This window comes from Myotis daubentonii, chromosome 21 (genome assembly GCF_963259705.1).
Source record: "Myotis daubentonii chromosome 21, mMyoDau2.1, whole genome shotgun sequence".
Classification (NCBI taxonomy): domain Eukaryota; kingdom Metazoa; phylum Chordata; class Mammalia; order Chiroptera; family Vespertilionidae; genus Myotis; species Myotis daubentonii.
The window spans coordinates 13,709,478-13,725,085 of record NC_081860.1 but is presented as its reverse complement, the minus strand read 5'-3'; the positions used below and the strand labels follow the sequence as shown (position 1 = coordinate 13,725,085).

Genomic DNA, 15,608 nt, shown 5'->3' with positions numbered 1-15,608 from the left:
AATATCATGAAGCTACCTGAGGCCCGATGCACGAAATTCATGCAAGGGGCTCAGCCCCTCGCAGCCCCGGCTTCGTCCGGAAGGTTGTCCGGACGGTCTTCTGGACGGTCGTTCTGCTGTTCAGTCTAATTAGCCTATTAGCTCTTTATTATATAGGATTAGGATAAAAACATTTTTGTTTTTCTTTTTAATCCTCACCTGAGGATATTCTTTCCATTGATCTTTAAAGAGAGAGTGGGGGGGGGGGAGAGACAGACAGACAGACAGACATTGATGTGAGAGAGACACATTGACTGGTTGCCTTCTGCTTGTGCCCTGACTGGGGCGAGGATTGAACCTACAACCAAGGTATGTGCCCTTGATTGGGAATTGAACCCTCGACCCTTCGGTCTATGGGCCAATGCTCTAACCACGGAGCTAACTGGCCAGGGCTAATTTTTTTTTTTTTTACTATCTCCAGCTACGTTGCCATGCCTTCCTCTCTTAGGATCAGATGCTGTTTATAAAGTGCCCATCGAAAGCCTGTTGAATTGCCTGTTGAAGCAATTAGGCTTGCTTGGGTTTAGTTTCAAAATCTGCCAGATTTCAAGTTCTCTTCAAATCCAGTTGTAATCATGCTATTACTGTTTTTACTGTAATTACTGTTTGAGGCAGATAATAATACAGATTTATCCCTACAGCATGGGTTGTCTTGCGTCATATCTTTTCAGTGATGGCATTCTGATTTGGGCTTGGTTTCAAATTCTGCAAATTTTCAAGTTCTGACGAAATTCAATCGTAAGCATAATTAATATCTTAGATAATAACATAGATTTATTCCTACAGCTTTGAGTATCTTGAGTCATATCTTTTCAAGGCCTGCCTTATACAGACTGATTGAAAACTGATCTCTCAGTATGAATTTTCACGGTTTCTTTTTTATTTTAACATTTTTTTTAATTTTTTTATTGATTTTTTACAGAGAGGAAGGGAGAGAGATAGAGAGCTAGAAACATCGATGAGAGAGAAACATCGATCAGCTGCCTCCTGCACATCCCCCACTGGGGATGTGCCTGCAACCCAGGTACATGCCCTTGACCGGAATCGAACCTGGGACCCTTGAGTCCGAAGGCCAACGCTCTATCCACTGAGCCAAACCGGTTTCGGCAACGGTTTCTTTTTATAAAAAAATATTTTTATTGATTTCACAAAAGAAGGGAGAGGGAGAGAGAGATAGAAACATCCATGATGAGAGAGAATCATGGATCGGCTGCCTCCTGCACGCCCCACACTGGGGATCCAGCCCACAACCCTAGCATGTGCCCTGACTGGGAATCGAACCGTGACCTCCTGGTTCATAGGTTGATGCTCAACCACTGACCCACACCGGCTGGGCCAGTCAAGTAGTTACTGATTGAGTACTGTCACCCAAGAAGCTGGTGCCTTTAGCATCCAGAGTATGGCATCTGCCTAACTCTAACCCTGATCAAACCCCCTTAACATGACCAACCTACATCCATCTTCTCTTCCAGCCCAACTGTTAGGAAGTCATCTCATCTGTGGCCTCCATGTCTGCCTTTCCCCCTCCCTTTTGGACCGATTTTAGTCAGATTCTCTAGCCCCTGAAGCCACCGGAACAGGTCATACCGAGATCACCAATCATCTCTGGTGGGCTCAGGACTGATCGCAGCTAACCTGCAAACATGTCATGCTCTTGACCACTTCCTTTACAGAACGCCCTTCCTTTGTCTTGTTTTATTTGTCTTAAGGTGACACCACACTTCTCCCACCCGCTCTCTAGCTGTGTTAGTTATTTTTAAATTTTTTTAGTCTCCTTTGCAAGTTGATCCTACTTGAGCAGACTGTGAGGTGCCGGAGTTCCTTCAAGCTCATACCTGTCTCTTCAGTTTTATGTGCTTCTCGGCATTTCCACGCCCCCCCATTAGCGTCTGAATGCCAGTCCCGTCTCTGCAAAGTCTATCTCTAGACCCCACCTCCCTCTTAGCTCTGCTATCATGTGCCCAGCTGCCAACGCGGCTTCTCCACTTGAACTTCCCCAACACAGAGAAGCCAGCGCGGAGCTCAGAATAGCCCTTTCAGTCGGGCGTCTGAGCAAATGGTCCCACTGCTCGTCAGTGGAGCTGGGCTCAATCCGGACACTTCCCTCTCTCTCACTCTCCTCACTGAGTTCTGGCAACTCAACATCATGGCTGTTTCTCAGACCTGTCCTCTTTACTGATCGAACAAGGAGGAAGCTGAAGAACATAGATCTAATCAATACAGTCAATCAGTTTCAATTAATTGACATGCACAGAGCCCAGCGGCTGCAGAGGTAACTGTAAGCTGTGCCAGAAAAAAGGCCTCCAACTGCAGAGGAATGAAGACTTAGGGATTTTCCCTCCCTGACTTAATCCTTAGGAGCTAAATTAGAAGTCAAAACATGAACATAACTAGAAAATCCGTTATGTTTGGGAAATTAAGCACTACAAACAAACATCCTGTATGCCCCATAGAACTCAAAATGAAATGTAGGAAATATATATTCTTTAAAATATATTTTTGTTGATTTGAGAGAGCAAGGGAGAGAGATGGAAACATCAATGATGAGAGAGAATCCTGGATCGGCCACCTCCTGCACGCCCCCTGCTGGGGATTGAGCCCACAACCTGGGCATGTGCCCTTGACTGGGAATTGAACCATGACTTCTTAGTTCATAGGTTGATGTTCAACCACTGGGCCACACCATCTAGGGGGAAATATTTTTTAAAAAAATATATCTTCATTGATACCAGAAAGGAAGGGAGAGGGAAAGAGTGATAGAAACATCAATGATGAGAGAGAATCATTGATCAGCTGCCTCCTGCACACCCCCCACTAGGGATCAAACCTGCAACCCCGGCATCTGCCCTTTCACCAGAATGGAACCCAGGACCCTTCTGTCCGCACGCTGACACTCTATCCACTGAACCAAATCAGCTAGGGCAAGGTGGGAAGATTTGTAACTAAATGGTAATGAAAATACGACATATCAAAAGTTGTAAACACACTTAGTACTTAGAGGGAAATTTATAGTATTAAATTCATAAATGAGAAAATAATACTGTCTGACCATCAGTATCTAATTCTCCATGTCAAGAATTTTAAAAAAGAATAGCCAATCAACGCCAAGAGTATAGAAACAAATGGTAAAAATGAGAACATAAATCAATGAATAAAATCATAGGCATCTGTGTCACTGAAGAGATCCAGTGCACATAACTTAAGTCAGCGGTTCTCAACCTGTGGGTCGCGACCCCTGTGGGGGTCGAACGACCCTCTTACAGGGGTCGCCTAAGACCATCGGAAAACACATCTATCATTACATACTGTTTTTGTGATGAATCACTGTGCTTTCATTATGTTCAATTTGAAGCCATGAAAATACATCCTGCCTATCAGATATTTACATGACGATTCATAACAGCAGCAACATGACAGTGATGAAGTAGCCACGAAAATAATTTTATGGTTGGGGGTCACCACAGCTTGAGGAGCTGTGTGAAAGGGTCGCGGCATGAGGAAGGTTGAGAACCACTGGCTTAAGCTGTTATTTCCTGACCCCTCCCCTTTCTTGAGTTTCTTGCTCAGATGGTGGTTGTGGACCAGATTTTCTCAGAAACGTGGGCTGGTATTGAAAAGATTTCTCCTTCTCCCGTTTGGCCCATTGGGAGCAGCCTGCTGGGAGGATGTCTGGGGTAGAACCATACGGATTGAAACTCCCATTAGGCGCCGTGGCTTGGGACCACTTCCTGTAGAGACCTCCTTCCGCCCTCGGTGGTTTGAAGAAGGGGATTGCTTACTGTCCCTCCATAAATGAAAACCGGTAGCGTAGGTTTCTTGTTCTGTAGAGACATTCTGCTTCTAGTGCTGATGGGTGAGGAGAGTAGAGAACCCTTTTATACACTGTTGGTGGGAATATAAATTGGTATAGTTATTAGGGAAAACAGTACGGGATTTCCTTAAAATATTAACAGCTAGCCCTAGCCGGTTTGGCTCAGTGGATAGAGCATCAGCCTGTGGACCAAAGGGTCCCGGGTTCGATCCTGGTCAAGGGCATGTACCTCGGTTGCAGGCTCATCCCTGGCCTGGGCCATGGTCAGGGTTTGTACAGGAGGCAACTAATCCATGTGTTTCTTTCACATCAGTATTTCTCCTTGTCTTTCCCTCTAGCTTCCACATTCTCTAAAAATCAGTGGAAAAATATCCTTAGGTGAGGATTTAAAAAAAGTTAAAAAATAACAAATTAAAAGTACATATACCGTATAATCCAGCTCCCCCTTTACTGAGTTTTTATCCAAAGGAAATGAGCTCAGTATCTCGAAGTGATCTCTGCACTCCCTTGTCCATTGCAGCTTTATCCACAGTAGCCAAAATGCAGAAACAACTTCAGTGTCCATCGAGGGATGAATGGATAAAGAAAATGTGTTACAAATACTGGGTGGGAAAAGTAGGTTTATAGTTGTTCATAGGGAGAAGAATACAATAATTAATAGTAATACAAGAATAAATTCTGTTTTGCGTACTCACAACTGTAAGCCTACTTTTGCCCTCCCTTGTATATACAGTGGAATATTATATACCCATGAAAAAGAAGGGAACTCTTCCATTTGCAACAGAATGTATGAACCTGGAGGGCATTATGCTGAGTGAAATAAGCCGTCTTTCTATGAAGCATTTATATGTATGTGTGTGTTTCAACCTGATCATTTCATTCATTGCTTTAACTTTTCTATAACTTCTTCAGTTCTAAACAAAATCTTTAAAAATTCAGTTCTCTAAACTTTTCCTGATCTCTGTAGATGTGACCAATCAGATGTTTCTTCCATCTCGATCACTTACTGGAAAGGGTACCATTTTTGAGTCACCTTTCCCACTTTCCTGGGCCCTGACGCCACAAAGACGTTTCATGTCCCTTCTCCTTATGTTCTGTTTTCTAGGTGCCACTGAGCTTTTCAGGGGAGGCGGCCTCTTTCGCGGAGCCACTTCCGGGGTCTTCATGCAGCCATGGATCTGGATAAACCCTCCGTCTGGGGCTCCCTCAAACAGCGGACCAGGCCTTTGCTGCTCAACCTGAGCAAAAAGAAGGTGAAGAAGCACCCCGACAAACCCCCAGGCTTAGGGCAGCGGCGTCGCCTGGATCGCCGCCTCAGCCTCTCGGTCCCTGACCTCCTGGAGGCCCAGGCCTTGGCCCCGGTGGGTGGGCCGTACTCCGGGGCCCAGTCGTCCTACACCTCCGTGCCCAGCAGCCTGTCCACGGCAGGGATCGTCTCCAAGAGCTGCAGCAGCTCCTTGAAACAGTCGGAAGAAGAGCTGGACTGGAGCCAGGAAGAGGCGGGCCCCCTGCACGCGGCGGATACGGACTCTGAGGAGACCTTCGCCTCGCCGGCCGCGGGCAGGAGGGCTTCCAGCAGTGGCCTCTTCGATCTGCTCCAGGCGGCGCCCCTGGGAGAGGATGCTTCGGAGGATCCAGAGGTGAGGCCGGGCCAGCACCATCCGTCTCACTGCTTTTTTCCTTCTTATTGATCTACTAGAGGCTCAGTGCACAAAATTCGTGCACAGGTAGGGTCCCTTAGTGGCTGCCGGCCGCTGGTCAGGGCCTTCCTTCGTCCCCCGCCGCCCCCTGGTGGTCAGTGCACATCATAGCGAGTGATGGAACTCCCAGTTGGTCGAAATCCAGCGGGGACACTTTGCATGTTAGGCTTTTATATAGAGAGCTATTTATTTAATTTTTAAAAATATTTTTATTGGTTTCTGAGAGGAAGGGAGAGGGGGAGAGAGAGAGAGAAGCATCAGTGATGAGCGAGAATCACTGATAGACTACCTCCTGCACGCCCCCTACTGGGGATGGAGCCCGCAACCCGGGCATGTGCCCTTGACCGGGAATCGAACCGTGACCTCCTGGTTCACAAGTCAATGCTCAGCCACGGAGCCATGCCAGCCAGGCTATTTTTATGTTTAATTTAATCAATTTATTTATCTAGTTTTATACTTGTTTATTTGTAAATTTATCTTTCTTGGTGAAAGTAGTACATATGTCCCCTGATTCCCCCCAGTAACCCCTTCTAGCCTGCCCCCGCCCCCACTCCCTGCCCAGGCCCACACCACACAATGATCTGTGTGCTTTTTTCCTCTTTCTCATTGCACCGAGTGCCCTTGGTGGAAAACCAGATGAGGAGTTATTTCCGTGGTTAGCTTGGATGCAGACAGCGTCATTTACAAGAATTTAAATGATCGGTGTATTGATCGCACCAAGTGTTCCCATCAGTTTTGGGGTTGACCTCTGTGTATTTTGAAACTATTACAAAAACCCTTTCTCGGACACTTTAAGGCATTAAAAGCCCTATTGGATGAGTTTTCCTTTTTTTCCCATCTCCTGGCAAAGAAAGTAAGAACATCACTCTTCCTCTAAATTTGCTGAGTGTGTGTCTGTCCGTCCCTCCCCCCCCCCCTCTCTCTCTCTCTCTCTCTCCCCACCATTGCCTAGTCCTAATGTAGATAAAACATGCGCATTACTACTCCTAGAAATGTATGGATGTATGTTTCCCCTTGACTTCCAAGGAGTTTGAATTCTGTTCTATTTCATACATGTACATGCATGTGTGTGTGTGTGTGTGTGTGTGTGTATGTTGTGTGCACTTACCTGTGGGCAACTTCACCTGCATTCTCTAAAAAAAAAACCAAAAAAACCCAACGGAAACAAATTCTTACCAATAGAGTGATTTTACAAAGCCTCAGTATTTCAATAAGCTAAAACAGCCAAATAGAATTATGAGGCAAATCTTACATTTCTCAGAAGAGTTTAATGTAAGTATAATCACCAGATTATTAAGTCATGGTTTGATGATCTCTTTAATCAGATTTTGAAAAATTCCTCCATGAAAGGCACCGAAGTAGGTTGCAATGTTGAGGAAAGGGGTTAAATTTTCTCTATTCCAGGTCATTGTGATAACTGCATAGAAAGCTGGTTATTCCACTGGCATTTTTGATTTTACTTTTGGAACCAAAGCCTGTTAATTATGTCATATTTCCCTTTATGTTATTTTATTAATATTATTCTTTTATCCTCACCAGAGGATATTTTTCCCATTGACTGAGAGAGTGGGAGGGAAGATGGGAGAGAGAGAGAGAGAGAGAGAGAGAGAGAGAGAGAGAGAGAGAGAGAGAGAGAAACATGGATGTGAGTGAGGCACATCGATTGGTTGCCTCCTGCACACACTCCCACCAGGGCCTGGTAACGAACCTGCAACCCAGCTTCATGCCCTTGAATGGAACCCGTGACCCTTCCTGCACAGTCAGGTGCTCTAACCACCTAGCAACACCAGCCAGGGCCATCTATTTTACTTTAATTGGGGAATGGCATCGTGGCTCTTCAGAGGATGTTGTGGTTTGATTCACTTGGAAGCGTTACTATATTAAGACACCACTACCCATTAAATGACTTCACTTAACTTTTTTTCATTGCCATCAACACTTATGAAATCCTTTCTGTAACAATTTTATGCTTGTTACTGTACCTATACATTGGAAATATGTGTTTCCACTAATCAAAATAGAAATTAAGTGAATTATTAAACTAGGTCAGTAGGAAGGAGGTAACAGGTTGAATAGTGGACCTACGTGAATCTTGGCTTCTTGTTACATTTGACTTAACTAGAGGCCCAGTGCACGTAATTCATGCACCTGTAGGGTTCCTAGTGGCTGCCAGCTGCTGCCCAGGGCCTCCCTTCCCCTGGCTGCTGGACGTGCCCCTCCCCTCCCCCCGTCGAACTCCCAGTTGAGGAGAAAATTTGCATATTAGGCTTTTATTATATAGGATGGGCTTCTTGGCTGAGATGTACTAACAACCTCCAATTGTAATCCACAGCTGGCGATCAAAGCAAAGTTGGTCATCAAAAGAAGACATTATTTTTCTGTGTCCACTGTGCCCTTTTAAAAGCAGGGAAAGCCGGGCCGGTGCGGCTCAGTGGTTGAGCGTTGACTTACCCACCAAGAGGTTGCCAGTTTGATTCCTGGTCAGGGCACATGCTCAGGTTGGGGGCTGATCCCCAGTGCGGGGGGCAGCGTGCAGGAGGCAGCCAATGGATGATATTTCTCTCTCATCATTGATGAGTCTATCTCTTTCTCTCCCTTCCTCCTCTTTCTCTAAAATCAGTAAAAAAAAATAATAAAATAAAATAATAAAAGCAGGGATAATGGTAATGTTTGAATGGGCATTTCATCATGATCAATAACTAATAATCATGAAAAGAAGGATCACTGCCTCTCCATCCTCCCCATGCCATCTCCCCCTGGGGCACGTCCTCCCCTCATGTTTTACTTGCAGTCAGAGTTTTAAACGACTAGCTTTCGCTCTCGCTTCTGTGGATGAGTTGAGCGGTTGAGAAAAGAGCCCTAGTGGGATATTTCTAGAAGCTGCTTGGCAACCGCAGAGCGTCAGTTTAGTGACCACAGAGACGCAGAATGACAAACCACAGAGGAGCGGCAGCCTGCCGCGCGCGGAATGAGACCGGCACGTCCTTCGCTCCCCACGTCAATCACGTGTTCTTTGACTATTTTTGTTCCAGCTCAGAAATCATCACTCACCTTCATGGTGTTCCTGCCACAGGCGTGTCAGCCGTACCCCCCGTCCCCTCCTCGGAGCACCTGGCCTCTTTTTCCTGCTCCCCTCCCTCCTTCCCAGCTGTTGATCACCTACTATGTGCTGATCCTGGGGACACAGCCGTCAACAGCAGACAAAAACCCACTTCTTCATGAAGACCCTATTTGGAGCGATGGCAGGCTACAGATATTTTCAGAGCAATCAATTCAATGGAGAAAAATAATGCAGGAAAAGAGATTGGGGGTGCTGGGGCAGAGGTTTTCAGTTTTTTTAAAAAAAATATATTTTATTGATTTTTTTAAGAGCGGAAGGGAGAGGGATAGAGAGTTAGAAACATCATGAGAGAGAAACATCGATCAGCTGCCTCCTGCACACTCCCTACTGGGGATGTGCCTGCAACCAAGGTACATGCCCTTGACCGGAATCGAACCCGGGACCCTTCAGTCTGCAGGCCGACGCTCTATCCACTGAGCCAAACCGGCCAGGGCGAGGTGTTCAGTTTTTAACAGAACAGCTAGGAAAGGCCGCTTCTGAGATGTAACATTTAAGAAAAGAACTCCCCAGCCCTCAGGGGTCAGTGGTTGAGTGTCGACCTATGAACCAGGAGGTCACGTTTCTATTCCCAGTCAGGGCACAGGCCCAGGTTGTGGTTCCGACCCCAGTAAGGGGCGTGCAGGAGGCAACTGATCCATGATTCTCTCTCATCATTGGTGTTTCTCTCTCTCTCCCTCTCCCTTCCTCTCTGAGATCAATAAAAATGTATTAAAAAAAAAAAAAAAAGAACCTGCGTTTCCTACTTTTTGGTTGTACAGGTGCCAGACCCAAGAGGGTCTGTTCTGGGGAAGGTCTTTCCCATCCCATTTGGAAATGTTTTCTACCTAATTAGGGAGCTTGGCTCTCGGGTTCCTGCGCTGCCCGCTCCCCCTGATGGCTGGGGGCGGACAGGCCCACCCTGGGCAGGACCCGGGAGAATGGCCCTGTTGGATGAAGGAGGGGTGGGCGAGCGGCCAGTGGGAAAGCAGATTGGGCCGTATCTCCGCTCTGATCAGTGACTAAGCGGGCAGAGGCCCAGCCAGGGGACTTCACTGAGTCACTCTGGACTTGCCAGGCAGGGAGGCAGCCCACACACCTGAAACCGGGCATGCAAATGGCAGATTCCCAAGGGAAGGACCTGACATAGGATTTCCTTGGGGGTTGGTATTCTTTTGTATTTTATTATTTTATTTTATTGTTTTATTTTATTTTATATTGTTTAATTTATTTAATTTAATTTAATTTTATTAATTTTATTATTTTATTTTATTTATTTTATTTTACTTATTTTATTTTATTTACTTATTTATGTATTTTTATTACTTTATTTATTATTTTATTAATTTATTAATTTATTTTTATTTTATTTTATTTTATTTATTTTATTATTTTATTTTATTTATTTTATTAATTTTATTTTATTTATTTATTTTATTTATTTTATTTAATTATTTTATTTTATTTATTTTATTTTATTTTATTTATTCTATTCTATTCTATTCTATTCTATTCTATTTTATTTTATTTTAAAGCAGGGTTATCTTTTCTTTTTATTGACAGAAGCTGTGTGGAAGTGGCGATCTCAATGCGTCTACAACGTCCCAGCAGTTTGAAGAACAGTCTGTGAGTGACATTCCTTTAGAACCAATAAACCCGACACGTCCCCGTTATCCGTGTTTCTTACTGCATGTTCGGGTCTGCATTGCTTGGCCTCATTTCTTTTTAAAGAATGCTCCACGGTATTCCCTTACCAAGACGGGCCTTACAGATGATAGCTGGAAGAGATTAATTCAGTGTCTATTGATTTGGGAGCCTGGGATAGATCCTTCTAAAAATACAGAGAAGCTATGAAATTGGGTGATACAGAACAGGAGACAAAAGCCATTTTCAAAGTGCTTTGAAGCAGGGGTGGGGACACTTTCCAAAGAAGACCGACCGGCAAGGGCCTTAGCCACAGGCTCGATGAAGTTGAAGGTCAAATAGGTGAACAAGAAGTCATTGCGTCTGCCCTCTCTCTTTGGAATGGCAGACATTTGAACTAGTGCACAACTCACGTTCCAAACTTGAATGGCATCCACCGAATAAATATTCAAAACTAGACTGGACTTGGACATGGTGGCCTGTAAGGGTCGAAGCATTCAGTCCCAGAGAGGGGAGTGAGCAGTGTTGTGGGGAGGTGAGACTGAGGCTGAGTGGGAGAGATGCCATAGTGGGGGTCAGGGAATGAAAGAAAAGCATGTAAAAGACGGGGGGTCACTGGACAGAGACCGTGTGTCCCATGTGGACACAGACGAGGACCACGTGTCGGATGGACGGGCAGGCTCAGTGGGTTGTCAGCCGAGTGGTTATGTACCGAAATGATTTTCTTTTTGTTAATATGTTTTTATTGATTTCCGAGAGGAAGGGAGAGAGGGAGAGAGAGAGAGAAACATCAGTGGTGAGAGAGAATCATTGGTCGGCTGCCTCCTGCACGCGCCACCCTGGAAATTCAGCCCCCAACCTGGGCATGTGCGCTCGAATGGAATTGAACCCAGGACCCTTCAGTCCGCAGGCCGACGCTCTACCCACTGAGCCACACCAGCTAGGGCATAGCCTCACTTCTGAGTGCGCTTTCCTCTCTTGGGCGTCCCTGTGAGTGACTGAGTAAAGCACCTGGCCCTCAGTGAATGGAGGGAGGGTGATCCAGGTGTCACTGACCTCATCCTTCTCAGACAGTTAACATTGTGAGGATGTTACCCTGGCTGCCTCTGACTTCTGACGGAATCCCACTGGGGAGAAACATAGAGAACATGATCACCAAGCAAGTGTTACCAAGTTCTCCAAGTGAGTGGGAGCTCACTCTTTTTTTTTTTTTTAAAAGAAGTGATTTTATTATTTTTTTTAATTATTATTTTTATTGATTTCAGAGAGGAAGGGAGAGGGAGGAGAGAGAAACATCAACAATCAGAGAGCGTCATCGATCGGCTGCCTCCTGCACACCCCACACTGGGGATCGAGCCCGCAACCCGGGCCTGTGCCCTGACCGGGAATCGAACCCTGACCTCCTGGTCCATAGGTCGACGCTCAACCACTGAGCCACGCTGGGGGCCCAGTGGGATCTCAGTCTTGAACACTGGCCATTGGAGTGACCATTTCCCCCTGTTACAATTAGGAGTGTTTCGGAAATTCTCTCCCCAGACCACTGACCTTACTTCTCCACCTCTGCAGACCCCCGGGGAAGCCAGCGACGGCCTGAGCGGCCTGCCCAGCCCCTTCGCCTACCTCCTCACCATCCACCTGAAGGAGGGCCGGAACCTGGTCGTCCGGGACCGCTGCGGTAAGGCCCGGCCCCACATCTCTCTTCGTAGCCTTGTTCTCTCCACCCTGGTGTCAATGTGGTTAGCCAGCCTTTTTCTTTCAACTTTTTAAAATTGATTTCAGAGAGGGGGGGAGAGGGAGAGACAGAAACATTAACAACGAGAGAGAATCATGGATCGGCTGCCTCCTGCACGCCCCCATTGGGGATCAAGCCCACCACCCCAGACATGTGCCCTGACTGGGAATCGAACCGTGACCTCCTGGTGCATAGGTCGATGCTCAACCACTGAGCCACGCCGGCGGCCGGACAGGCAGCCACCCCTTTCTATCCCAGCATGGTTTGCAACACATAGGACCTCAAATCTAAGCCTCCTCAGGAACCAAGACATTTGCAGCAAATTATGTGAACATATTGAACCTTGTTATCCTTTGTTAGTAGCAAATTAGGAATAATCTATATATATAAAAAGCCCATGGCCCCAACGTCGTAATGACCAAAGACCGACGTAGGTGGGCGGGGCTGTGAGCGGGGCGAGGCGTGTGTGGCTGGGTGGGGCCGTGCGATTTTGCGCGCTGGGCTTCTAGTGATAATGATAATCACCACCATATACTTACAGTTGTTTGAATTGAACTAAGCTCACTGTAACGGCTTGATGCCCAGCCTATAGTAGCCACACAAGAAAGTGTTCCCTTGGTCCTACTTCAATTATCCATGAGAAAGATGTGAATAATTCTTATTATAAAGTTTTCCAGCATGCAGGTAGATGGCAATGCCCTCTGAGTGCCTGCCCCCCCCCCCACATCCTGCCCCCAAATCCTTGACCTCACAGTAATACTGACCTACCCTATTGGCCACTGGGAGTGTGTCTTAGAGCTGGTAGTGCTCATGCCAGCAGCCCTGTTTTCCAGGCCTCTTTTTCTGGGAAGGATGCTCAGCTCCCCTTAAATCCTAGAGCACTAATTCCTGGAAAACGAGCCTTGCATATGTGTTCCCTTATTAAGACAGGTAGAGAGAGCAGCTTCCTACTATAGACCTGTGGAAGGCTGGGCTGCTGGTGCCCTCTGGTGGCCACACTGCAGTATCGCAGAAGGGAAAGCGAAGTTCTTTGGAAGGCGTTCAATGTGACCTGACCAGGGCCAGAAACATCATCGCCTGGCTGTGGCGGGAAGGTCGAGGGTCCATGTGAGTTTTAGGCGATGGAGATTGGGGACCATGCTTCCCGCAGCCTGTTCTCCCTCTCCGTTCCCGGCACAGATAGAGTTGAGTGTTGTTTCTAGAACACTTTCCAGGAAGAATACACGGGCAGGAAAAAATCATTTTCCCGTTTGGTGTAGACCAGGGGTGGGGAATGTCGGCCTGCGGGTCTTGGCCCGCGAAATCATTTGGTCGGGGAATGATGGGCGGCAGCTAAGGGTCATAGGCGCTGGACACAGACCACCCAGGTGTGAATACCAGCTCGGATACCAGGTAGCAATGGCTGAGGACTCACCTGGAGTGTGCGTGCTTGTGGGGACTTGTGAGGATGTGTGTGGGGTCTGGGGTCACATGGTAATCTATATATATAAGAGCCTAAATGACCCTAACGACCGAACGACTGAACAACCGGTCACTGTGATGCGCACTGACCACCAGGGGGCAGACCCTCAATGCAGGAGCTGCCTCCTAGTGGTCAGGGCGCTCCCACAGCCAGCCTCCTGCGGCCCTTCCCCCTGGCCGGCCAACCTCCCGGGGCCCCTCCCCGCAGCCAGCCAGCCTCCTGTGGCCCTGATCGCTGGTCAGACCAAGGGACCCCACCCTTGCACGAATCCATCCGTGCACCAGGCCTCTAGTATACAATGAGTTTGTTTATGCATTTTTTGTTGCTAAAATCTTTTCGAGTCTTACATTCTGTTCTAAAGAGTTTCTCTCTTTGTTTTTGTGCCTAGAAAGGCGTTGTGTGTCTCGAGAGAGAGGCACATTAGCCTAGTATTTATTCTCTTTTCTGCGCGGTTTGACAGTTTTCGTTTATCGCTTTGATCTGCTCGAGTTTATTTTGATTTCTGGCCCAGCGTGGGGACTTAGTTTTACTTTTTTTTGCCAAATGGCTATTTAATTAACTAGGACTAAACTTTCCTTTCCCCAATGATTCGATTGCCACTTTTTAATTGCACATTAACATGCAATACTTACTAGGGTTTCTCTTTGATTCCCACGGGTGTGCTGTTTTGTTCAGGTGCCAGCACCACACCACAGTTTAATTGTATAGAAAGGTAATTTTGCAAAAAATCTGGGGTTTGCTTCACCTGGGAGTACCCTCTCTGAACACCAGGTGGCGTGAGACCACTGGGTGCTGTGAGGGAGCAATCCGACCACAGCTGGCCAGCGTCTCTGAAAGATGGTCATTCCAGAGCAAACCTGAAGCGTTCAGAGGTGCAGACGCTCCCCCTGAAGCGCAGGTGGGGGTGGGCTCTCCTCCACGCGTTGAGTTTGGTAGCCTGCTCAGGCGCACAGCACGCGAGGGGAGCTGGCATTTGAAACCTGTTTCTCTTTATTCTCTTCCCACGTTGGTACCGATCACCGCCCATCGGCCATGTCTGTCCTCACAGCCTTCAGCGTGTCCCCAAACCAAGGTCTTTCCTCGGGAGATGTTTGTAGTTGGGCTTTGCTTTGGGACTGAGCATCCTGGTGGGTTGATGAGAAGGTCTTGGAGCTCGCTTGCTGTCTAGACCAGCAGTCGCCAACCGGTGGTCCGCGGTCAGTGACAAAGTCTCTGTTCCTGAAGGGAAGGCAAAGTAGGTTCGATTCTAGCAGATTTCCACGCCAGGTGGCACCCCTGACCTGACACGAAGGGGGCATGGCTGGCCTGGGCTCTCCCTTGGCCGTGTTCTGCACGTGGTGGCTGCTGCTTCTAGGAGCTCCTCTGCACTCACAGTGATATAAAAGGATCTCTTCGTTCCAGTCTGCAGGCTGCGCTCTCCGTTTTGCCATCCTGGTTGAAATATTCCAGAACTTCCGGAGTACAACTGACTGCACCCCCCCTCCCCAGATGGACCACCATGTGTAGAACCCCAAAGGCACCTTGAACAAGCCCTGCCCACGGGTGGACCCTGTAATGTAATAATTTCCGAGTAATTGACCAAAACCCAATTTCTGAAAGAAGCGCTGGAAAATTCTTTATATATGTATATATGGTGTCCCAAAATTCACGCAAGAAGTAATTTTGATAGAAAACACAGGTTTATAATTAAAAATTGTAAATTTTTTTATTGATTCCTAAAGAATACAGTATAGGGTTATGTACGGAATAGCACATCGGGTAAATGGCCTCCATGGCTTTGCTGGCACATACGCAAAGCTGTGGTCTTCATTGGTCTTCATGGTCCCTGCTCCTGGGCCATCATTGGTACTTGGTGATGCTTATCAAATTGAAGGGATTGAAATCAAAGGGCAACAGATATTAGGATCTGATTCAATAAACCAAGTAAAATTAGGCTTTTATTTGTTGTTGTTGTTGTTAATGCTCATGCAAAATTCAAATCTTGCGTGAATTTTGGGACTATATATATATATATATATATATATATATATATATATATATATTCATTTCAGAGAGGAAGAGAGAGGGAGAGAGATTTTGCTCGACAAAGAAAAACAGAATTTCTTCTTCCCCATGTGACCCAG

The 15,608-nt window shown here is 46.7% G+C and overlaps 1 protein-coding gene across 11 annotated transcripts in view; it reads left to right on the top strand.

The window, feature by feature from the left end:
• MCTP2 (multiple C2 and transmembrane domain containing 2) overlaps positions 1-15,608 on the top strand; it is a 131,783-nt gene that overhangs the window by 19,261 nt on the left and 96,914 nt on the right. For 9 of the 11 annotated variants that reach the window (XR_009450318.1, XR_009450317.1, XM_059678095.1 and 6 more), the window contains exons 2-4: positions 4,956-5,490; positions 10,211-10,273; positions 11,858-11,966. Coding sequence is in view for 9 of the 11 variants with exons in the window: in XM_059678095.1 (XP_059534078.1) it covers positions 5,023-5,490; positions 10,211-10,273; positions 11,858-11,966 (640 nt within the window). In the remaining 2 variants the exon portion in view is untranslated. Of the gene's footprint in view, positions 1-756; positions 778-4,955; positions 5,491-10,210; positions 10,274-11,857; positions 11,967-15,608 lie in introns of those variants that run through there. The other 2 variants (XM_059678092.1, XM_059678091.1) reach the window with 2 other exon arrangements.